Source organism: Alexandromys fortis, unplaced genomic scaffold (genome assembly GCF_014885135.2).
Source record: "Alexandromys fortis isolate MF-2015 unplaced genomic scaffold, M_Fortis_MF-2015_v1.1 scaffold_71, whole genome shotgun sequence".
Classification (NCBI taxonomy): domain Eukaryota; kingdom Metazoa; phylum Chordata; class Mammalia; order Rodentia; family Cricetidae; genus Alexandromys; species Alexandromys fortis.
The window spans coordinates 228,791-253,959 of NW_026067954.1; the positions used below are offsets into that span (position 1 = coordinate 228,791).

At 36.8% G+C, this 25,169-nt stretch overlaps 1 protein-coding gene across 1 annotated transcript in view; it reads right to left on the reverse strand.

Moving 5' to 3' along the window:
* Nucleotides 1–25,169, reverse strand: part of LOC126507301 (netrin receptor DCC-like) — a gene marked incomplete at its 3' end in the record, with an annotated part of 711,778 nt that overhangs the window by 226,684 nt on the left and 459,925 nt on the right. The window contains exon 3 of the mRNA XM_050151578.1: nt 8,754–9,038. Coding sequence (XP_050007535.1) covers nt 8,754–9,038 — 285 coding nt within the window. The remainder of the gene's footprint in view (nt 1–8,753; nt 9,039–25,169) is intronic.

The window sequence follows — 25,169 nt, forward strand, 5'->3', positions numbered from 1 at the left end:
TAATTTATACACACATATGAAGAAGCATTTGGAACTTTACAGAAAAGTGGTGATTTCTTTATTCTAATACTTGTTTTAGGTAAATAAAACAATCTTGATTATTTTCTGTTTATGCTTCATTGAGTCAAGAAAGGCATAACCATACATTAAGACTGAATATACTTCTATTTTTCTTTTGAAAGAAATTAGTGTTAAACCAAGGCAGTGGAGAAAGCACGTTTCCTGGAGATTTCAGGGTTTTTTTTTCTGACACTTGTGTACTGATAAACTCTAGTTTTGTTTCCCACACACCCTCAGGGAAGGCTTCTTGTTCACATCTGAGTCGAAAAAGATGGCCTGGTCCTCTGTTCCATCCGCACAGAGTTAGGAACCTCTCATTTGTAGTTAAGACAAAACTGAACATATGTTCATTTCATTTTGTTTGGGAGAACACAGGACTCTTTCTTTTCAGGAAATACCCAGTTCTCCATTTGGAGGCCACCACAAGACTAGTATTTTTGCTGTCATCTTTTGGAACTGAGTAAATTTTCAGAGACTAGACCCTAAGAGAATATAAAATAATATCTAACATAACTCAAGGTCACGGGGAACATAGGAAACCAAATGGATTTGATGATGGGATAATCATTGTGACATGAGAGTAACAGGAAAACTGAATTGTAAAATAGTTACCCTAGTATTTTCCTTTTCGAGTCAGAATCATGGACCTCTTAATTCACCCTAATTGTAGTAAGAGACAGATTCAAAGTCAGAGGATGTTCTTTTATCTGTAGTAATTAAATTTATTGCTAACATATTAAATATTGTTTCACTTTAAATGATTTTTAAACTAATTTTTTAGGTTTACTTATTTTTTGAATGTTTTGTGTGCATGTATGTATATGCATACACACATTTCAGGTACAAAGGGTATTGGATACTGGAGTTGCAGTTAAGAACTGGAATTACGGGTGGTTGTAAGGCAAAAATGTGGGTGCTGGGAAATGAACCTGGCCCTCTGTAAGAGCAACTAGTGTTCTTAGCCCCTGAGCCATCGTGCTAGCCCCCAGATGGGTTTTGATAATCATTGAGACAGTGTCTATCTCAGTAGTCTTACATCCAGAAAGATGTGCCCTTACCTCCTGTAACTAATTCTCATAATATAACATGATTGCCCTTTCATTCCTGAACCAGATCAGCCTAGTTTCCCAGAGATGGTAGCTTCTATGTGGTAGAGAGCCACATATTTATCATGGATCTTGGCCAAATGTATACAACAAAAAGGCATTGGGGCATTTTTTTCTAGGGATTTTTGTTGTAATATAAATGGACAAAAGTATTTTTATTAACTTAAAAACTGAAAAAAAATTGCATGTTTTCTGACTTATTTTTATCAATAATTATTGCCCAATTGCAGTAGCCATGCACTTTTCAAAGACAGGAATTTCTATGGCAAATTGAAACTCTTAAATCCACAAAAGGCAGGGCTGTGGCTGACCTGGAATAACAAATGGTATCCTTGGCACTGAAGACATCTGCAAAGTCAGATCACATCCTACTTCTATTTGGGACAGAGTGAGACAAAGGGCATTAGTGTTGGGTAAATTGCTACTAAATTTTGAAGATCCAATACTAGCAAGCGTAGTTTACTTCCCATTCCCACATAAGCCATGGTAGCTGACATTGTACAAAAGAAGAAACGAAAATGATAGAGAAGTCTGGGTTGAAAGCAGAGTTTGAGATGCTTGAGCAAAAATCTTTCATGTATTTGTAGCTCAGATAGAGAAAAGAAAGGGAGAAACCTGAACAAATTACTGGCATATAACTGCCAGGAGGCTTGTATATCCATAATGAAAATAAGATAATAATCAGGAAAATAATCTTTACATGGGAATCAAATTATTTAGTATCAAGGAAGCTTCCAAAATTCAAAAATAATTCCAGTTCTGCAGAGGTCTACAAAATGAATTTGGCCTGTCCAATGTAATCTTTACAATCATCCTACAAAATATATCCTAGCTCTGTCTTCATTCCACAAGATAATGCTTTAAATTAAGTAATTTGTCTGAAATTGTGCAACTAGGAAGTGTAAAACCAAAAACTGTACTGAGTTTGGTCTTAAAATCCATGCCCTTAATCATTTCTCATGGTAATATATTGGAACACTAACTCAATCTGAGCAAAATCTAGGAAAATGGATTGTGGCAGTCTGTGTTCAGACCCTTTCATGTGGTCCAGATAAATCACAGTGTGTGGAAAATCTGCACTACATGAAGCCTAATACAAAGTGCTAACATAATTCATTCTTTTTAAAATACCTTTATGAAAGGAACACAGGTAATAATTTTGTTCAATTTAAATCTTCAAAAGGCCACATGTGTTCTGCTTATAGCCTGACGTCAGAAACAGTACATTCAAAAGTAGATGGATGGAAAAATCCTTTAATTCACATAACATGAAATATGAAAGAAAAGTATCTAGTGGTATATGAATGATGTTTATTATTTACTTCTTTGTTTCTGTTTTTCTGGGTTCTACTTACATCATTATCCATTCTTAAAAACTTGCAAAAATATTCAATCATAGGAAAATGTAACACATATTACATGCCTAGACATGAGATTCAATAATCTCAGTATGTTGCTTTAACTTTTTATTTCATATTTGATGTCTTCTCGTGTCATACTTTACAAAGTATTCTTATAATCTAGAAGTTCTCACCAAAATTTTCCAAATATCCATCTAGGAATGTCTAGTTAACTCATCTGGATCTGGGTGTGTTCACATTAATGTCCCCTTTTCTGCTTTATCTTAGTTGTTTTATGAATTAACAACGTAGCATGACGATAAATGGACAAATTGTTTCATTGTATTGTTCACCATTCCTTACAGACAATTACACAAATTATTTTATTAAGATACTGTGGTGATGTTCCCTGGTATTTCTCTATTTTTTTTCTGTTCTTGGTTCTACTTTATAAATAATTAATGTATTGTTTGCTTGTTTTTGAAAATCACATTTGCCCAACAGTACATACTCACTTCATGTGTCTATCACAGTTTGATAATTCTCATAATATTTTGAACTCATATTATATATGTTTGGTCATCCATAATCAGTGGTCTTTCGTGTTACAACTATAATTATTCTGGAGTCATAGTATAGATGGCAAACTTAGAATAGTTAAGTGTGATTTCATACTGTTTCCATATTTCCCTTTTCTCTGTCCTCTCTTGGAACTGGGCCAACTCTGTATAATTAAAAGAAGTTGTGTATGCCTCTTGGCTTAAATTTAAAGCTGGAAACAATTAAGCTCAGAAAGGAAGGGACTTTAATAAAAGCGTAGTAGGCTGGAAGCAAGACCTCTTGTACCAATCACTTAGCCAACATCAGTTTAAAGGAAGGTTCTAGAAAGAAATTAAGCCCTGCTCCATTGAGCTCATGAATGCTAAAAAAACAAAACGGTTGGTCTGCTGATATGGAGTAGCCTCACCAGAAGACAAAACCTGGCAGTAACTTTCTTTAAGTCAGATCCCAATTCAGAACAAGTCCCTACACTCCGTTCAGTTCTGGGAAAGTGAGCAATATAAGGAAGGCTCAGAAGATAATTTGAATCTAGAAGTGATTGATTCAGGTGTTGTAAGAAGAGAGCCATTTGTATTCAAAAGTATAAACTGAAACAACAAATGATGATGTAAAAGATGTAGCAAATTTTCCAAAGGGGGGGAAAACAGCTGGGACAATTGAAGAAGCTTACTAAACTGACAGCTGATTTCCAATATATGCCAACTCCCTTCAAATGCCATGATACCTATTGCTTTCATAGCTCAAGACAAATATCAGTGCTTGGCTTCAGTGCTGCAAAGGTCTGACTGTCTTGTGTGGCAGGTGCTAATATAACTAGTAACTAAGTTAAAGCAGATCTCCAGTATCTTTGTGAAAATCTGCTTGAGGACCTTTAAATAGCGTGCTTCTTTCCACTTTGTTTTTGCTCTCTAAGTGCAACAAAAATTGAGTGAAAGAATTATTTGCAGCATATATTGTTGAATATTTAAGCCCAGTCTTGAGAACTGCTATTCACACACAATAGGAAATGATTACAACATATTATTACTGTTATTATTATATTATGAGTAATATATAAAAATTAATCTGACTTAAGGAGTGGCTATAAACAAGATACCCTGACCGTGGTGTGGATACTTGGTATTTTGGATATTAGGATGGCTCATAGAGGTGGGTCCATCCACCTTGACCAAAGGTCAGAGAATCCAAGCCTATTTCTGTTCCTTCATTTTTAAGACAGGAGGTTTTACCTAGGGAGTGGCTGCCTATAAGATACCTGGTCTAAGGTGTTGTCAGTGAATGTCCTGCCTAAAACATCAGAATACTTAATTCAGGAAATTAGTGGCTTGATGTCTCAGGTATAGAAGCAAGTATTTGTTCTGTTTGTCCTTTGTGTCATCTTAAAGTAATCGTTTGCCTTCTTCCCCCCTTTTTTGGATTGGTGTATATAAGCGTATGAAAATAAGCACAGGCATTTTTAGGATTCAGGATTCACTTGGTTGCCCTCCCAGTAGATACAGTCCTATGTCTCTGTATTTCTTTCATAGCTCTGTTCCTTTTGCCTAACATTTCTAAACCACACGCCCTGACAGATGTCGCCCCAACTTGTGGCTATGACAATGGCTGTCATCCTATGAAATGTAAGTTTATAAATATGATGTCAACTTAGTTGACAAAGCAGTGGTTGAGTTTCAAAGATTGGCTTTGGCTCTGAAAGGAAGCCCACGGTCAGCAAATGCTACTAAGCAGGAGGTCCTGCTATTGCAAAACTTTTCCTAAGGGCAAACGTCAGTCTTTTCTAATTTGAAGATCTTTCTGAAGACACTCAGTCTTCAGCTGCCACCACCCTGATCAGTCAGCTGTGTCAGCCTAAGGTTCAGATGAACACCAGCTTGCTCTGTCTGTTTGTGTGATGAGGGCCTATATGGCTATACAGCTCTGATTGGCCAGCTTCTCGCTCCCAAGTTCCAAGATTCAGATTTGTAACACTATAATGAGTTAATAGGGTACTTTTTTTTTTTACATAAAACAGATGTGCTGTTTGGGGGACATAATATTAATGGACATTTTCACAAATTATATAATACAGTAAATGTAAACTTTGTACTTAGAAACAAAAAAATATTTCTGTGTCTTGTGTTTTTCTGAGAGTTATTTCTGTGGTTTGCAACTGAACCAGGGATTTTTCAAATGATAACCTATAATTAATTTTGAATTAAAATTATTATTAATAAAATATAATGTTAAATAGAATATCAAGTAGTCTTCTTAATGATAAATGAAATTGTGAAGTAATCTATTTTAAGGCCACAAATAAGATAAATATTAAAATATTTTTGAAATAAAATTAAATATTATAACAAAAAAATTCAGAATATATTTTCAACCAACCATAGACAGTCAATACCTCTGGGTCTGTAGAGGACCCAGCATCACCTTAGTGTAGTGTGGATAAATAGTTGATTGAATTATCAACTGAATAATCTAATTAGGTCATTAAGAAACCTGAAATAAGAATTCCAAGGCCTGGACAAGTTCATTCAGTCAACCTAGTAATTGAAGAACATTTATAATTCTGTAATCCAGTCGGTGCATGGCTTGACATTCAAATGTGATGATCCACGAATAAAGTTAATTTTACAACCACATTGGCTGGCAGATATAGTCCCCTTTAGCGGTGATGTTTTGATACATCACAGCCTATAGTGTTGCAGTTGATATTTTTAAAAAGTATATTATAGCAGATACTGCTAATTTACTCTATTAAAAATGTATAATTGCTCACGAAGAAAAACTCAATTTGTCTGAAATCATTGGTCAACAGATTAGTTACCAGTTTGCCTGCTTTTGAATTAAATAATTATCTTCACCTGGAATAGATGGACCGTCATGGAAAAATCTCTCTTGAAATATATAACTGATGTGATCCATAGCTACTGTTTTCTCTTACACCCAGGTATGCTGAAGATATAAGACCAGGCCACATGCCTGTCTCTGCTCAGATCTCACTTCCCAGCTCTTGTAGGAACCCAGATGACAGACATCCCATCCCCCATACATCACAACACCTGCTTTTAAAAACTTCCCAATCATCTTCATATCTGAATTCCTTCTGCTGCCACTGTAGGAGCAGTTCTCTGCACAATTAACAGGAGGTCTTCCCAGTCTAACTTCCTTCCTTCTGGCTTGCTCGTCCCTCCACCTCTTCCTCTATTTCCCAGTGCTGTCTCACACAATCTGTGATGCTTTCTCAAAAGTGTCCACCTCCTCTTGCTCCTTCCTCTCTTCTGCCCTGATATATAGTTCCCTTTGCTCAACACTTCTTGATCTTTGACAGAGTCAAATGACATTTCTCTCATACACAAAACACTCTGACTTGTCTTCACGGTATTATCTATTTGCTTTATGTAGTTCCTCTCCAGGACTTCATCATCCAACTTTCTTTTTATAGTCAATGGCTGTTATGTATGCATTAGTAAAAATGGTGAGGGCTGCAGCATTTATAAATTGAAACTAGTCATAATTACTTGATTATTAAAAAGAGAATTTATGGAATCCAGTGATTTGTTAATATTTATTACCTGGAATGTGTTTCATGAATTGGAATAAGTGTTATAAAGTTAAAGTTAGTTAGAATTAGATAATCCCTTGTAAAACATACATGGAATTTGACCTTGAATGGATTGTGGCAGAGGCTTGTACATTCTGATACGTGGGCGGCTGAGCCAAGAACTTCCCAAATTCAAGGACTGTCTGAGCTATAGGGTGAGGAAAAGGCTATCTATATCTAGGCAACTTAGTGGGACTCTATCTCAAAATTTAAAAAGTAAGAAAATAGGCAGGAATTCAAACCAGTGGTAGAATTCTTTCTCAGGTTATCTGAAGCCCTAGGTTAATTTCCAGTATGACAAAGACAATAATAAATACATAAATAATACATACCTAAATACTTTATCAAATAATGGTAATAAATACATGTTGGTAAAATTGTCAAATTTCACATTAGCACTAACACAAGGTATAACTTAATCAGCATGGTACTTAAGGTACTACAGGAAAATATTTGTGGGTTAACCATTCTATACCATTTTTTCTTTTCTTTATCTGTTCAGGCATCTCACTCTGTTTTCCAAGCTAACATGGAAATCTTTACGTAGCGTCGTCAAGTCTGAAACTTGTGGAAATACTTCTGCCTCAGTTTCCAAAGTGTGTACACTAGGGAAACGAGCTAGCTCAGCTTGCAATGACATTTCTAAAGCTACCAATTCATGCTAATCACATTGTGGGTACCTATTTTAGTGGCCGTATCATTTTCCTGTTAAAGAAGAGGTATAATAGAAAATGTTCAATATGAATATGGAACAATTAGTGCTTCAAGCTGGTGCTTACAGAAAGTAGAAACTAACTCAGAAAAGAATAACAAGATGTTAAAAATCCAAGCGGCATAATTAACAACTAAGGTTTTAAGAATATTGACTCATTCATTCTCTTGTATAGTGGTATAACTTTTGTTCATCTTTTTGTTTTACTTCTAAACAAACAGGAAAACTTGAGACCAAAGGAATCAAACAGAACTTCTCTTACACAGACTGTTAAAGTGTCTACAGTTCATGAGCCAGGCTAGGTCAAGACGGACAGCATATTTGTGCATTAGATCTTCTTGTAGTTAATTTTTGAAGTTTATGTTTGAATATTTGAATTAAAATTTGAATTAATTCTTTATTCCAGTTCTATTGAGAATTTTATCCATGTATTCAATATAATATGATCATGTCTACCACTCTACCTCCAATTCCTTCCATATCACCTCAATACACGGGCTTCCTTTAGTTTTCCTCCCTATTAAAATATCTATACAGCTCCAAAGCACACTGACGTGGCTGTAAATAAATCTTTATGCAATTCAATTATTATATACTTTACAATGTGAACAAATAGAAGTCAATAACAATTTAATTTATATTTCAAATTTAATATTAGATTTGATTTTTTAATGTTACTGAAAATAGGCTTCTCTGTCATATTGAAATAATCAAGCATATTCCTGTCAATATTTTAAATGTGGCTTACTATCTAATGATTCAAGGTTTACATTACATATGAATATAATATTTAAATTCGGAGGCATAAAATGGAGCCTAAATAAATCTGAGCATGTGCTGCTAATAACTGTTATGTTTTATTTTATTGTAAGGTGTATGTAATGTAGTCAAATTGTAATAGTTACTAGCATACTGAAGTCAATATCCATGTGACTAATTTGAGCACACAAAGAAATGAGAAAGATATTTTAAACTTGTCTTATTTAAAACATGAATAAACTTCACCTGAATTGCTAGTTTTCTTTTAGAAACCCTGCAGTCTCTCTATATGAAATATTTATTATAACTCAAGCAATTAGGAGTGTATGGATGGATACCAGTACCTATGATTTGAAGAGCAGTTCATTCAAACTTCTGAATGCTTTTCTGTGATTTACAAAAGCATATTTTTATGTTTCTCAAAAAAACTAGTAGTATACAAAACTTAAGAACATATAATCTCATATATTATGTTAACAAAAAAGGAGAAATAATGTTAATCAAAACTCAGTAAGCAATATAGAACACCTAAGCCTTAGAAAATATTTGTCCCTAAAAAATCATTTGATCTTTTGATCTTTTCTAGACAGCTTTATTGTGGGAAACCATGGTAAGCATTGAAATACCTGATAAAATTCTAACTTCTGCTTCATTTCCTGTTCTTATGCTGGCTGGGTTCCGAGCTGAGCATCGGTAGACTCCAATGTCCCCTGCCTGGAGTCGGCTGATCTGCAATGCTCCAGAGGGCAAGACCACCACACGGGAGTCTCCTGGAATTGGAATGAGGTCTTGTTGATTTTTCTGCCAGTGTATTGTTGGCATGGGTTCCCCAATGACTTCACACTTGAGTAACACTGTATCTCCCACGAAGGCTGTGATAGATTCTGTCTGGGAAAGGAACCTCAGTGGTCCTAAAAGAAACACAAGGAAGAAAGGTTGAGTCATTCCAATACAGGACAATTATCAGTATCTTGCGTTCTTCATGTGATATTGTATCTTAGCATCTATACTCTTAAATTATGCTGAATCTTCTAACTTTATCACACATTATAACAGCAGGCTTGGAAAGTAAGTTATTTGGCTAAGATAGGATGACAATATTGGTGCTTACCTCTAGAAGCTTCTACTTGAATTGTGACTCTTAGCTAACACCACCACCAAGACCACCACCAACAACAGCAACAACAAAAATCTCATAAAATAAACAGAGCAGATAAGGTTAATTTAATTTTAAAAATGAGGAAAATGTGCTTTGAAAGTTAAAATTCCACATAAAAAGTGCCGGTGGCATTATGTATCAATGCTGCAAATGATACTTGGCTTTTTTGAATCCCAATTCACTATATCCTCCCAGTTACCTAAAATTGGACTAATGTACAAGAAGTTACAAAGATTCAAAAACTGATATGTAGTATACTTTGAGGCAGATTCAATAAAGAAGAGCGATATTCACTTCCAGATATACAAACAGACAGCAACCAACGGTAGGTTGGCAGTTTAATGTGATTGCTCACCAGCAGTTGTCTGGTGTATTTGCAGCACGGAAAAGAAAATCCTACGGTTAGAGTGAGAACAGCTTGCGTCCCTAGCTTTTATGGGCCACTTATACAAATGAAACATTGCATTTTGTGCTTCATTTCTTCATGTGTGCAATGAGACAATAGCTAATCCGCACGACCACTTTCATGTTCCACTGAAATGGCATGTAAAATGGCTGTAGAGATAGTGGGATTGGAAGGGAAGAGAAGCTGACAACCTTGGAGAGAAGCATGGTGAGTCTCTAGCCTGATGTTTCGTTATAGAGAAGCCGTAGACACTCTGACCTTGTCTTCATGAAGCTGTTCATGAGCAAGAGCATATCACCATCCTAACCTTTTGTCCTTAACAATCTATTACTTAGTGAGTCCAAACAAGTCTGTATAAATCATATCATTATAACCCACAGAACGTATATTTTCTAGAGCTAAATGAAGCAAATAATTTTAGTATTTGGATTTTCGTTTTAGTCATCACAGATACATTCTTATGTTTTGATTTGCCTTTGATAATGCTGTTCAGTTTAGATACATGTTACAATAAAATTTTATTAATTCATCTTCCTTAGCTTCCTATGATTTTAATAATTATTTTAAAGTATTGCAATGTTTAAAAATTTATTTTAATTAAATCAGACTTTCCCATATCTGGGATTAAATCATGTCAACAAAGTTTTTATTTTTTTCCATCAGTATTTCATCAATGACAAATTCTATTGTGGTCCCGTTTCCTACTGCTACTTTGAACCTCCATCTGTTAATTCCTCCGAACCTAATTTTCTTTCCTAAACTGACAAAAAGTAATGCTAGAACAAAAGGTCAGAGGTAAATGGACTGGTTAAACACAATTTAGCATGAGAGGCAGTAAGACATATTATAGTGAAGTTTCAGGCCTAGGTCAAGGAAAAACTTCATGTCTACTTCAAATATTAGGGTTTAGAATCACAAGATAATGGAATCAATGCCATATAAAATTATTTCAGCATATCATATAGAATAGGTACAGGTTGATAGGTACTATTATCATTATATCTCTCCCTAAACTACTTGAAATCATAGAGATGTTATAGTAAGGGGATGCACTATTCTTTAAAATGAGTGATTAATACAAAATAATGTATGCACTTCATATTACTTGAGCTGTAAAACTACCTGTTTCCTAAAGTTAAGACTCTGGAATTTGAATCTATGGAACCACCTAGACCAACACTACAGAGGTATTTCCAAACGGTATCAGTCCCTTGGAAAAGTTTACTTTTCCAAACAAAAGAAATCACCTATAACTGAGAGCTACTGTGGGTGATTGGGAAAACAAAAGGAGCCCATTAACTTGCTCTCTGGCTCTTGGATCAAAGTCCTTTCTAGGCACTTAGTATAGTTCTGAATGCCTTTGAAAGAAAGAGATGCAGTATATTAATCTGCTACTAATTAACTTCAGTGTGGATTAAAAGGATGGAATCAAAGGGTGATTACTATAGTATAAAGAAATAACAGTGAGTAAGAGTGCTATTTTAAGGTTAATGTCAGGAAACAAAATTCTGACTTATTTAATAGCATTCCTTCTTGTCGTCATTGTTAGTATTTCTTGCAATTAAGGAAAAATAGTTATGAATAGCTATATAATATTTACATTAAATTTATAAAATAACAATATAGTTTATTAATGTATGTTAGAATAAAATATATTAGGTAAGTTAGAAAAACATCTGGATACTTTTATGCATGCAGATACATGATTCTATATTAGTTAGAGACATTGTACAAATTCAAAATCATTGTGTTCCAACTGATTAGTTAGTGCTAGAGCATAGAATACAGACACGTAATTCAAATTGATATTCAACAATTGTTTTCCTACATCATTCTCATCTGGCTGCCATAGTAACATAATGAGACAATGGGATTGGCTCCTAGTCCACAAGATATTGTGCCACGGTGTCCTCTGAACTCACAGTCAGTAAGCTGACAGAATTTTAAGAGGCTAGGAAGGAATCTGACAAGCTTCAGAGAACTCAGAGATTGAGTCAGTCACCCATGTTCGTGTGCGTATCTTTAACTGAGTGGCTTCACTTGTGTGGTCTGTTGGTGGTGGTGTATTTGGTGTGAATTGTCATTTATCACATCTCCCAGACAAAATAGTGCAACATATATTATTTGTATATACCACCATGATGGCTTTAGATCTTAAGAAAGAGAAACAAGAGAGCATATTTTGGGTTCAATTCCTAGTGCTGGGGGTTAAGGAATGGAAATATATTCAATTTTAAAGTTAACATTGTAGCAGGAAATTTTCAAATAATTGTGAGGATGGAAAATTATAAAATGACTTTTTATCCATTATTTTTATCTCTCCAGAGAAAACTACACAGCAAAGAAGTAAGTCTATAGATTCTTGTGTGGCTTGAATTACTGCTTTCACTATGGAACTGAACTTCCGCATGACATCTCCTTGTAAAAGAAGATATTATGTGATATCAATTTTAGTTATTAAATTCACCAAAACTCATAACAATGGAATACTATTAAATTATTAAATACAATAATATAAAGTAAATATTTTTTGCATCAGGTGGCTATGGGGTCTCTTGTTACCGTAGTTTGCTTTCTCTATTCTTCACTCTCTCATGTCCTTTCCAGACATCAGAAGGAGTTCATGCTACTGCTGGTGAACATGGCTCTGATCAATATTTTTGATATTAATATTACTGTGCAAATGCTGTAAAAGAGTTTTGACTATATTTTAAAATTGCATACCCAGGACTCTAGCATAACCCCACATCATTTTTCACAACTATTGCGAAACAATTCTGAACTCTGGTGAACTGGTCTGAAGCTCTGAACCTAGTCTTCTCTTGATGTTATTTCTTTAGTACTTTCTCTAGAAAGGGATATGCTTTCCCCCCAATATCGTCCTGTCATAACTGTAGGCATTCTAATAGCAACAAGTATAAAAATCCCTACACTTTTGCTAGTCTAACTGAGAATCATCTTTCTCGCTTAAATTTTTTATATCACTCATAATTTACAGACACCATGACAGAGTCAGTGCATAAATCAAACCTGAAAATTGTCTTCATGTTCCTGTTATGTTATCTGCATTTTCTTTCCATGGGGTATATCAAATATTTACTGACAATAAAAAACGGACATTAATATTTGTATAGATGCTATATATGTTTAAATGCTTTAAAATGCCCACCTTTTGAATACTGATACTAGTTTTACATTTATCACTTTCCAATACTCCCTGGGAGCTTGGGATGGGAGATAACACACCAAGGGTCCAGATTGCCTGGGCTCACATTCCTGCTTCATCTCTTCATTATATTTTGTGCATCAAGTAGCTATGGTGTTCATGAAAAGTAGGTCCCTAGTCTAGCACTACCTTGTGTTAACATAGACCAAACCTTTAGTGAGAAGCTGTAAAAAGTAAGAGTAGTTTGTTTTACCTATAGGAAAGTCAAGACATGCCCCGTATATCAAAGCTTTATTTTATCCGCTTTTCCTTGAAATAATAAATACAGATAAGCCTATTTCTTATTTTATAAGTGACTTATATAGACTAAGAAGTGTTTTGGAACACAGCATTTACATATTATTTGAATTGATAAGTCAACTAGACATGATTTAAAGTATATGAGAGGATGTGCTCTTGCAAAACTGTCATCTTATGTAAGGATTAAAACATCTGCAGGTTTTCCTTTCTACAGAGTCCGGGAACCAACTCCCCCATTCACTGAGGAACAACTCCATATTCTGCACTCCATTAAATTCTATAAACTCACTACAGTCTGGAGTGCTATACTATTCAAAATAGCACACAGGCCTATTTGGAGTGCCTCAGGAGGGCTTCTATCTTTATCCCTGAGAAAAGGTTGTTTCCTAAAAGGAAGCGTTGTCAAGATGCCTACCTTCACACCCAGCCTGGTCCAGGATGGTGTACCAGGTTTATGTCTTGGAACATCTGGAATTGCGGAAGCATCCCACACTAGTCTACCCACAGCTTTAGATGTGTCCAGGTCTACCATGTGTTAACACAGACCAAACCTTATTAGTGAGAAGCTGTAAAGATTTCCCTATAGGAAAGCCAAGACATGTACCGCATACCAAAGCTTTATTTTACCCCCTTTTCCTTGAAATAACAAACACAGATATGCCTAATTCTTATTTTATAAGTGACTTATATAGACTAAGAAGTGTTTGGGCTTCAGCATCAGAAATGTTATTGATAATACCAATCCTTATTACAGCTGCAAAGTAAATAGGCCTGAGAAAAAGAAATACAAGGCCATTTTGAAGTTAGTACAGAGGAATGAGTCCGTCATTTATTCTGATTACTATAAAACATAACTTCTGTTTTTAACTTATAGTAGTTTACCACCAGAAAGATTCATAAAGAGCCTCTTTGCATGTGTGCTTTGATAAATGTTGCTCAAGGTCTGTGATACATCCATGAAGTAGATTCCTTTCCTAAGCAATTACCAGTTGTACAAGAAAGGGCTCATTCTTTTTAGCTCTCATTAACATAATGCTGTATAAGTGGAGGTGGTAATGTCAAGGCAGGTGATGAATCCTCTGTCCAGGGAGAACCAGTTGCTCTTCCGGTCCCCTTTGCATCATGTACATCCACTGCCACTATTTAACTGTGCGGTTCGCCTTCTTTTCCAGGCTAATATGCGAATTCTACAGCAGAGGACTCAGCTCTAGTTGTAGTCAGACCTTGTGTCTTACAGACGGCAAAATGTATAATGATTCTTCATCAAATAAACATTTGTTGAATGTAAACTATGTGTTATGATTAATTTAATCATCAGGAAGCATCACAGGCCCTAAACATTAGGAAATGATTGAAGCAAAGTTCTGAAAAAGAACCGCTCTGCACACTGAACCTTCTGCTAAGGCTGGTTAACTGGCTAGACCTTCAGTGACAGTGCAGAGGTAGGAACATTGCTGGCCCAGGGTCTGACTACAATAGATCTTTAATCCCCTTAGTAGCCACTCCTTGAAGACCTGTGTGTCTGACCCGATGCTCTGTGACTCATAGGTAAAATGCTTTAACTATGAAAACTCTAGTTTCCATCAGCTAAAAGGCTAAGTCATCGGAGAGCAGCTAAGTTGAGTGGTCCCTGCTTTGCTGTAGCTAATGAGTCCAACAATGTGCTTAAAAATACTTTTACTTAGGATTTCATTGGTGCTTTGTATCCTAAAATTATCAGTAAACTGCTCCCGTGTTGGAAGACAAGATTTGAGTTAAGTTGAACAGGTATTCCTGGGCCATGGTCACTCGTTTGCTTCAAAATAAACTTCCTTATCCCTCTTAGGTGAGAGCTGTGGGTTTGCAACCATAAAGAACAACAGCAAAGTCTACCTATGGGTGGGGAAAGGGTTTACTGGGAGAACAGTGGTATCTTCAGGCAAAGGATGAAAGAGCAGAAGCTAGCATACAAACCCTAGCCCACCTGGAAATGCAGCCTTTCACATGGACATGGATTGCATGTGTGAAAATTAGGAGACAACAAGGCCTGACATGACCAAAAAATTTTCTTAGTCTTATAAACTTATTTGAGGACCAGTGTGTATTTTAAGTGATATTTACCCATCATCTTACAAATCACTGTCTCTAGGAAAAGTTACCAGATCCTTCCAGGCTAACCTCATCCCTTTCAAGCCAGCTTGTGTAAGCAATATGTCAATCAGTCTCCTTCAAGACAATATGTACTTCTTCACTGGCTAGATCCAACCAATAAGTTTGTTCCGAGGGCAGTGGAAATGTTAATAGCCAAAGCACCAAACATTTTTCTTTTCAGCTTTTCTTTTGTGATGCTAAAAGGGGAGGGGGATAAAAAAATCACCATGGCAATGAATGGAAAATTGCTAAACCTGTAGGGAGGTGTTAGGCTTTCAGAATTAAAATAAGGGGATGCCTATATGTTTTTCTTTGGGTTCTCCTTCTTATTTAGCTTCTCTAAGAACCCGAATTATAGGCTCAATGTCCTTTATTTATGGCTAGAAACCAAATATGAGTGAGTACATCCCATGTTCCTCTTTTTGGGTCTGGCTTATCTCACTCAGGATAGTGTTTTCTATTTCCATCCATTTGCCTGCAAACTTCTGCACCTATTGGTTTTGTGGGAGCCTAGGCAGTTTGGATGCTCACCTTACTAGACCTGGATGGAGGTGGGTGGTCCTTGGACTTCCCACAGGGCAGGGAACCCTGATAGCTCTTTGGGCTGATGAGGGAGGGGGACTTGTTTGGGGGAGGGGGAGGGAAAGGGGAGGTGGCGGTGGGGAAGAGACAGAAATCTTTAATTAATTAATAAATTAATTAATTAATTAAAAAATAAAATAAGGGGAACAAATCCCCAGCATTTCATCCGTGCAGGATGTACCACAGAGACTCCAAGAAATTGTCCATCAGAACCAGTCAGACCGTCAGAAAGTTACACCAGTTTAGATACATTACTACATTCAGATCTAAACTATGTTGGATTTCAGAAAGTAAACATGAAAGCAAAGACTTTAACACTCCAGATTTAAGTATGCAAATCTCCCTGCTGCCTGGGAGGTCTCTCTTCCACCCACATACACCCAGTCAGGCCTACTCCTTTCTTTAAATTCTAATCTGGAAAAGGCATATTCGTCTGCTTTGCCCTCTAGCCTCCTTGGTGCACTATCAAGATCCGCATCTCCTCCTATAGATCTCTAATTATTAAGTAATTAAAGTTCATTTCATAAAGAGACTTATCAACTGGGAGACAGGCCTCATGGTTGGAAATAAGCTTTGCTTTTAAATATTCAACAATGTGGTAATACTCTGCAATTGCCAGAGGAGAGTGGCTGTAAACACTCTGTTTGCTCTAAATTACAGACTGAAGGTTATGTTCCCTCTGAGCAGGACGTGTTTGCCCCTGCTTAATAGACAAATTCACTGAACGGCAGAGAAAAGAAGCACACCGATGAGACATTCTCTAAATGGAGTCATGTACCAAAGGCAGTGAAGAGCAAAAAAGCATCTTCACGAAATTTCTTAGACTGTTTTCCTCCTTCAATTCCCTTGTCCCTTTATTGTGGGTTGGTGTGGGTTGTTCTCAAGTCCATCCTGATGTCTTTCCATCTCTCTCTCATTCTCTCTCTCTCTCTCTCTTTCCCACTTCCTCTCCCTTATCCTCTCCCTCTTCCTCCCTCCCTCCCTTCCATTTGTAGGGGTAAAATGAGAAGTCCTAGGTAGTTGGAATAAGAGCAAATCCTGGAATGTGGATTTACAACGTAGATCCAGGAAACCTGCTTGTTCCAGGCACAGGCCTCCATATGTTATTCTGTTGCATTAGTGGGCCCATGTAGAGATGCGATAAGGAGCTACGACATGGGAAGGAAAAGAGTAGAGACAAAATATGCCCTCCCTGCCAGTTTATGTGCCAGCTCTACAATCTTCTTCTCATGAAGGAACTCTTTCCCAAAGTCAAAAACAGTCAATGCAAAACACCAAATCTTTCTTGGAAATCACCAATGGGTTTGTTGCATATAACTGTTAGGAATTTTTCCTAACGCGAGCTCTGCCGATGCAAGGATCCCAATCAAGCCAAATCATAACAAGCCAAATTAAAAAATATCCAGGATTCTCCTTTGGGTGCTATCTTAATACCACTTTGGGGGGTCAGGACCTGGCATGCTGGGATTTGGAGTCCAGACCAATACAACTCTCAGGCCTAGAGGCTGGGGGCTACACTCCCAGCTTAACAGTAACACAACGTGCTCTGAGGAGCTGACACAGTGTCATCTTTTGAAACAATTGATGAGATCCATGACTTTGAAGCAGGTGGTGATTGGGAAAGTACTGTATGCCAATGTCCAAAATGCGGTATGGAGGCTGTTACTTCAAAGTTCACCTTGCAGCCCTACTACATTCTATCTTAGCTGACCTTTAGATGCAGAGTGTGAACTCTAGACTCTTCAGTCTGTGATGCTCTGAACCACAGCACCATATTAATAATGCTGTGGACAGAGCACTCTTTCTAGTAAGATAGGTTCTATAAAGCTAATACACCAGAGAAGTCAGTGGCTCCAGACCCACCAACTCTGCCTCTGAGGGAGTTACCAGGCATGAGCTACCCCCGTGTGCTAAATGGCCTCCTCTTCTGGATTTCATTACCTGCCATCACACAAGCCTGAGTTGTGAATGGCCCTCCCAAGACTTCATTAACTTCATCACAGGGCAGCTCTGGGGAGGTTCAGCTGATAGCATTTTAATAACTCTCCTTTTATCCATCTGAAGTACTATATAATATCTATTCCAGCACAAGATCAAATAAGGAAGAGTTTTTCCACTTCACCTCCAACTTATGCAGTATTGTCTTCCAAGTATAGATCTTTCATAAACTATAATGAAATTGTATAGAACATCAATGCCCTTATTCTACCCCAAAGTTAACCTAAATTGCTTCTCAGGTAAAGCTAAGTCACAATCATGCAGAGAGGTAGGCAGCTTTTAGAGTAGCTGTGCAGACACTACCTTTGATTGTTGAAAATGGTCATTCTTAGTCATATATGCATGAAGACAAACATAAATTCAAAATTGTCATGTAAATCAATTAAATATTTCACGGTTTAACATGAAAAAAGTTCTATGCATGTTATCGAAAAGGAGAACTAGTGCAGAAAATATTTATGAATCAAAAATATAAACACATTTATATAGTAAATTAGTCTACCAATACTATAAACCATTTTATAAAGAAAGCTAGACCAATAAATGTGTAAATGGATGTCACTTTTAAAATTAATTTCACAATATAACAATTTAACAAAAAATGTTACTTCTAGGTGTCTGCCCATAAGAATATAAAGAAAAAATTAAAAGTATTTTGTTTAATTTGAAAATTAGAGAATGGGGGAACTATACTGTTGCTAATTGGTTAAACAAATTACAGCATATCCACTGGACAGAGTGTCAGAAAACACTGCAAACTAAGGCAATTATCTTTCTTTTGGTTATTACACAAAGAGAATCTTACACTCTGTAATCTAACTGGCCTCAATTTATGATTCTCCTGATTCCGTTTCCCAACTGGTAGGATTATAGGAATATCCTCACACCAGGCAAACATTTCCTTAATCAAAGAAATATACTTAGACAATTCCTAAAACAAGCTTGTTTTTAAAAAGAGAGCGTGAGAAAGAGAGGAAACAGCAAATGATTTCAGTGTTCCATTAATCATGTTATCCAGGGCAATCTTTAAGCAAGCCTTCATGAGTACACCTATGTCCTAAGAAGATGTTCCCCTCAGCAGGCTTTGACAGTAATTTTATTTTTATCCTAAGCTTTATGTTCAAATTCTTATTACAAAATATAAGATTGGACTATAATTAAGGGTAATGATATTTTAAATCAAACCCGAAGCTAAAACTTTTGATCAAGGTTACATTCTACTTCCCATTTCTTAACTCATGGAGCACAGGGTTTTTCATGGTTTGGCTAACATTAGTCCTCAGCTCATAGTATGTCATAGGCAATCAACAGTACTTTCTGAGGATACAGTCAACATATCTGAATTAAAACCTTCCTCCTAGACACAGAGCAAATATTTTCTCTTTTGCCTCTGATACTTGAGGAATTTTCTAGCATTTGTATCAATTAGTCATTGCTAGATACTCACTGCCTGAGTTAGGGTTTGTAGTTCTGCAGTGAAATACCATGACCAAAAGCCAAGTTGGGGAGAAAAATGTTTACTGGAATTATACTTCCGCATGTAGCCCATCACTGAAGGAAGTTAGGACAGGAACCCAGGACCACTAGAACAGGGACGGCACCATCCACAACGGGCTGTGCCCTCCCGCATCAATCACTAATTAAGAAAATGTTCTACAGGCGGGCCCATAGCTCAGTCTTATGGAGGTACTTTCTCAATCAGGGTTTGCTCCTCTCAGATGACGATAGCCTGTGTCGAGTTGACATAAATGACAAAAGCACACTCACTGATGTGGCTACCATCCTTTCATGCATTCTGTCCTCCCCATTGTAGTTCCTCATGCTTAAGGAAAGGATGCCTTACTAAGCATTGCTGTGAAAATTCACAGTGTCTTACGTGGAAAAGATATCCTTTTGAAAATCTGATCACTCTAAGGAGTAATTATTTTTGTTTGGCCCATTTCAACAAAGGACCATCTGGTAAGGAAACTCAAAAATAATCTTCTTTGTTTGATTCATCTTTTAGTTCTATTGATGGGTCCTTTTTTATTGCAGTATTTTTTTTTCATGGCTTCATTTTACAAAAAAAAATCTCATTAAAATTTGGATGTTCAATGTGTAATAATTTAGACCATATGGAGTTTGGTGAAGACAGAAATTTTATTTAAAAAAAGATATATAATACATTTTATATGTTTTGCATTGATCTTTCTTGATTCTGGAAAATAGGACTTAATTATTAATGAAAGTATTACTTATTAATCTTTTTCTTTACTTGATAGTGTTGATATCAGTGTCTGATACCTTTCCAAATTAATTTCATAAACTCATGGAAGGTAAAAAGTCTTGAGCTGCTTTCTTCTTTCCTCAGCCTAGTCCAGGACCTGGGCAGTTAGCATGGACTCAATGATGATTGCCTGTTTGTTTACTAAAACTCTGATTTTTCACCTATTTTTTTCCTACAAACTATTCTGTTCTCCAGCAATCATCTATCATAATTTCTTGAATTTAAAAAATATATTTATGAAACAGGTAGGAAGATAAGCAAATCTTTCATTTATTATTTTAAGTATTGAAGAGTATGTCTGAAGGTGTAGCTTGGTCACAAGCATACTTGTTTAGTGTTCATGGAGTCCTGACTGAGTTTAATGTCCAGCACTGTGATTCCAGCCACTGGGAAACAAAGGCAAGAGGACAGAAAGTGCAGTCATCCACAACTGTTACAGCAAGTTCCATGCGAAAGACAAGTCAGGGATACATGGCATAGGGGCCTCAAAATAAAGAAACAAAAAAGCTGAAAAAGGCATTAGGCATCAAATATACCTAATAATTTCATTTTGTAGAAAAACATGTGTCAATATAAAACTCAATGCTTTTAGCCCTGCTTGCAAAACTTACAGTTTGGAAGAATTCTGCATCTGAGTACCTGTCTATGATATATTAATATATGTGAATATGATTAAGAAATATGTATGTGTGTATATATATTCATATGTATACATGATACATATAGTGAAAAGCATGTGGGTGTATATGTAAGCAATTTCCATAAAAATGCATATATGAGAAATTCAGTATTGTTGCTTTTTAGATTATAGTATAATCTTTCCCTTTCTTTTTCATCCTCCAAATCCTTCCATACACTTTTTCTATAGTCTTCAAATTCATGGCTTACTTCCTCAATAATGTTTGTTGTATACATATATTTGCATGTGTACATATTACTAAATATAGAAGTGCAACTACTATGTCTGTATGTTACTTGAATGTAAATGTTTTCAGGGATGACCATTTGGTATTGGATAATCTTTTGATGTGCTCTTTCCTAGTGAAGACAACTTCTGCCCTTCTGTTTTTGCATTTCTGCATCAGCATGTCTTCTGGTGTATGTGTTCTCTTTAGACTTATGTATATAAAACATATGTACATTACATATATTCCTTCAAAGATATATGTTTACCTATCAAAGCCATTGGGGAATTCCCCGAGGAAGTCACAATCTTATCAGTGAATTTGTAGCTTTTGAAAAGTAATTTTAGGTTAAGAATCTGCAAAGATTAACAAAAGTCTCAGTTGTTCCATTTTTTAGTGTTTTTTTTCCAGCAAGTTTAATCAGAACTTATATCTAAAAATAAGCTGCCTCAGTTCTCTTCTTTAAAGAAATGGTGATAGGCTTGCAAATCTCGGAGCCTGTCCACAACAGGTTGTTTAATGATTCAAACCCATCAGAGATGATGCCTTATTGTTCACACCAAGCTGAACTGCTAATTTTCAGAGATAAATGCACCTGTGGAAAAGAAATCCTATCTTTAAATTGTATTATCCAGCAACAAGACCACATACTGTTTTGTCCTTGTTGTTAACACAGAAATCAGAGGGTGTAAATCTCTTCATCTTCCTGTCAGCAGTCTGGCCAGGGTGTTAATGGCCTGCAGCCCAGAAGTTGCATAGGCTTCTAGCCAATCAGTGGTGAAACTATTTAATTGGCATTTCAAACAGGAAGCACAGAGCGAGGGGAATGGGAGGGGGTTCAATGCTAATGCATTTAGATGAAAAGGTATTTTCAAATCTCCAATTAAAACAAGAGATCTTAATCCTTTGTGATATAAAGTGGGCTAAAGAGACTCATTTCATTTATGAAGTGAGAAAAGGCTAATTTTGCTGATTGAAAGTACATTATCAATGTCTTAAGAGATGTCTTTTCAAAAGAAGAAAACCAACTTTCCCCCTGCTAGGAAGAAAGTAGTCTTGTTTCTCCAACAAGAGAAAGAGTGGCTTCCTGCATAGAAACAAAACATGTCTAAGACCAGATGGCATAACAGGCCCCCAGACATTAGCAAAAATGAAGCCTCAATAGCAGTACCATTCTGTCCTTAAAAACCAGCACATAGGCTCAAACTACCGAGGTTTAGGTTGGGGTTAAGCCCCACTAAACCTCTCAGGATTCGGAAGGATTGCCATAGCAGGCAAAATCCTGACTAAGAAGGTCTGAGGGGAAATGAAATAAATTATCTCTCATAAATCTTTTTTATCATGCCTCATTTATTTTTCTATGCTCTCTAATGCTCTCTTGATGTTCCCTTTCCACGTTCCTCCTCGATGTTCCTTTTGATAGAGCTGTTCTTCCCCTCCCACAAGATTTTCAGTTTACATACCCTCACAGGCATAGTTAGCAATTCCATAGGCTATAACAATGGTACAAAGCATGCATTTCGTTGGGCAAACACGATGGATAAAAGACTGACAAGGTAGGCACCTTCTGTCTCTGAAGGGGTGTGTCTGTGAAGCTCCCAGGCAGAAACCTGGAGGACTAGCTTGAGCTTGGTCCCCTGGGCTAAGCATCAGGATGCTGTATACACTGGCACCCAGGTGAGAAGAAATTCTTTTCTCTGGGACTGGTTTAGCTACTCTAGCTTTTTCTGTGTATATTTTAGAGGTAAGGTTAGAAAGAGTTAATTTCCTAGACCTAGACCTTGTGTCAAAAGAAAGGCAAAGTGAAGCACAGAATATTAATAGCTTGTTAAAGTAGAAAAAAGGCCAGTAGATTAGACCTTCCTGTGTCTGCTGCTAGAGAATTCAGGCCACCCAGACTTATTTATCAGTAAGAGTAGACATACTGATAAGTGTTCAGTGCCTCCTGCTCAGGGCTCCTTTTTTGTCGATAAGTCCTGTCAATAATTGTGGGGGTCTAATTTTATGTAGATTTGACTATTAGAACAAAGGTTTGGCTGAGGGAATACTTATATACCAGGGCCCCACAATGAGGGAAAATGGCAAAGGTTATCCAGTTGCCAGCACATGAGGAAGTTATTCCAATGAATGATTTATACACTGTTGGGATATTTTGGAATGAGTCCTACTATGGACGGGAGAAATGTCCAAATTCCACAGAATTGACAGCGACTATTCAAAAGAGAGGTGTTCCTGGAGTCCTGCAAGTCGGGGTTCCATAAGCTGTACATTTGTGGGTTTGTCTATGAATCTGTCAGATGTACATTCATTGTATAATACTTGTGGCTCACATCACCTCACATTTATCAAAATGGGAACTGAGTCTTAGTCCATCAAAAGCCTACTTCATATTTCCAGGAAAGTTCTTGGATCGCCTACCCTTGTTTTTTTGGCTTCTGTCATTCTGCTTCTTGCTAACTGAAGTGTGACAACCAAGTTGTTGTTTTAGTGCATAAAAGACAAAGGGCTGTAAGGATCATGGTTGTGTGATTTAGGCAAGTTCCTGCTACCACCTCTAGCTAGCAATAAAGATTTATTTTAGCTTTGAGTTTTCGTGTGTTGATATCTGGTGGACTTCCGTGGAAACAGTGCTACTCTGGGTCTCTCTAGCTGTAAACTGCCCCATTCTTAAATATTGGGCCTCAAAGAAGGATCACTCTTCTAGTCTTAGGACTGTGAAAGCCTTGGATCAGCCTTGGGTTTTCTACTCTCCTACCCCGCATCCTGCCACTGAAATGAATCATAGAGAGCAGAATTCCTGTTTTCCAGGGTGGATCACAGAAAATATAACCTCTCTTCCCTATAACAAGCCAGGAGCTTAACAATATCATGCCCCTCATTCTCCTTTCTATCTTGAATATGGTCATTCCAAAAAGGTCCTGCTCCATATGGGTAGGAAGAAAGGTTGTGCAGGAGGTCCGTGAAGATTTGCAGCCATACCTGTCTGAATTCCTCCTCTGAATTCTTTTACCATTGAATACATGTTATATTCAATCACATTTTTACATGACGTTTTTTACTTCATCAGTTCTTATCACATAAAGCAGCTGCTTTCCCTAAATTTAGGGATTTTATTCCTAAAGTTTACTTTGTTGTATAAAATTTGGATTAAATAACCCTCTTATTTTGTCTTATTCACTTGGCTTTTGTTGGTGGCATGTTGGCAAATGACCCTTATGGTTGTTGAGGAAAAGAATTACCAATGCAGAAACAAATTGGATTAAAGTGTTTATAGCTGGATAAGTTATATGATGCCACTATTTCAACTTTTGCCATTCTCAGGGGAAAAACAATTTTGAAATTGAGATAAACAGCTGCTGAAAACTTTGACTTAGAAAAGAAAGACGTTATCTGGTATTCACAACAGCTTTGTGATAAAAGCATTAAGTATTATGTAAGTGATAAACTATTTGTTATAGATGGAAGGATGCATGTCCCTAAATTGCATCACTGTGCACATCACTATACTTAAAAATAGAAGTTTCTAAGGTTGCTTGCCTTTAGTCTTAACTGAATAGCATTGAATCAAACACTATGAGCTTTCTTAGAATTACCCATCATTTTTACCCTCAGATAATAGAGATAGGTGGGGAAAAAAAACACAATAAAAAGCACTAGCCGGCACGAAGAGTAGGAGATGACTGTGACCATTCTCTAGGTAACCAAACACTTTCTGCTAGGATAGAAGGCATTGTCCATAGGAGAGAATAAATGCATGGCCAAAAGCCCTTGCCTAGGGAGGTCAGAGTTCACAGTCTGTAGAGGAGGCAATCTACTATAGAGAAAAAGTGGCTATAAAGTGCCCTGCCCTAAAGTGCGACATCAACACCACTGCCATCTGTGCATCTTGGAATATAATGGAAATAGGGGACAAAGGAAAGATTCAGAGGAGAGGCAGGCATTCTGAGAAAGGCTTCTCTCTGGTTGTGACAAAGCTGTCGGCTCAGGAACTCACAGCAGCTGTGGTTACCTGTACAAGAGTTACACAGAGTCAGGCCCAGCACCATTTCCTCAGAGATGAGAGAGGTGGAAGCCCTGATTCCTTCTGAGGGACCATTGGCAGTGGATGGATGCTGGCAGCAGGGATGCCA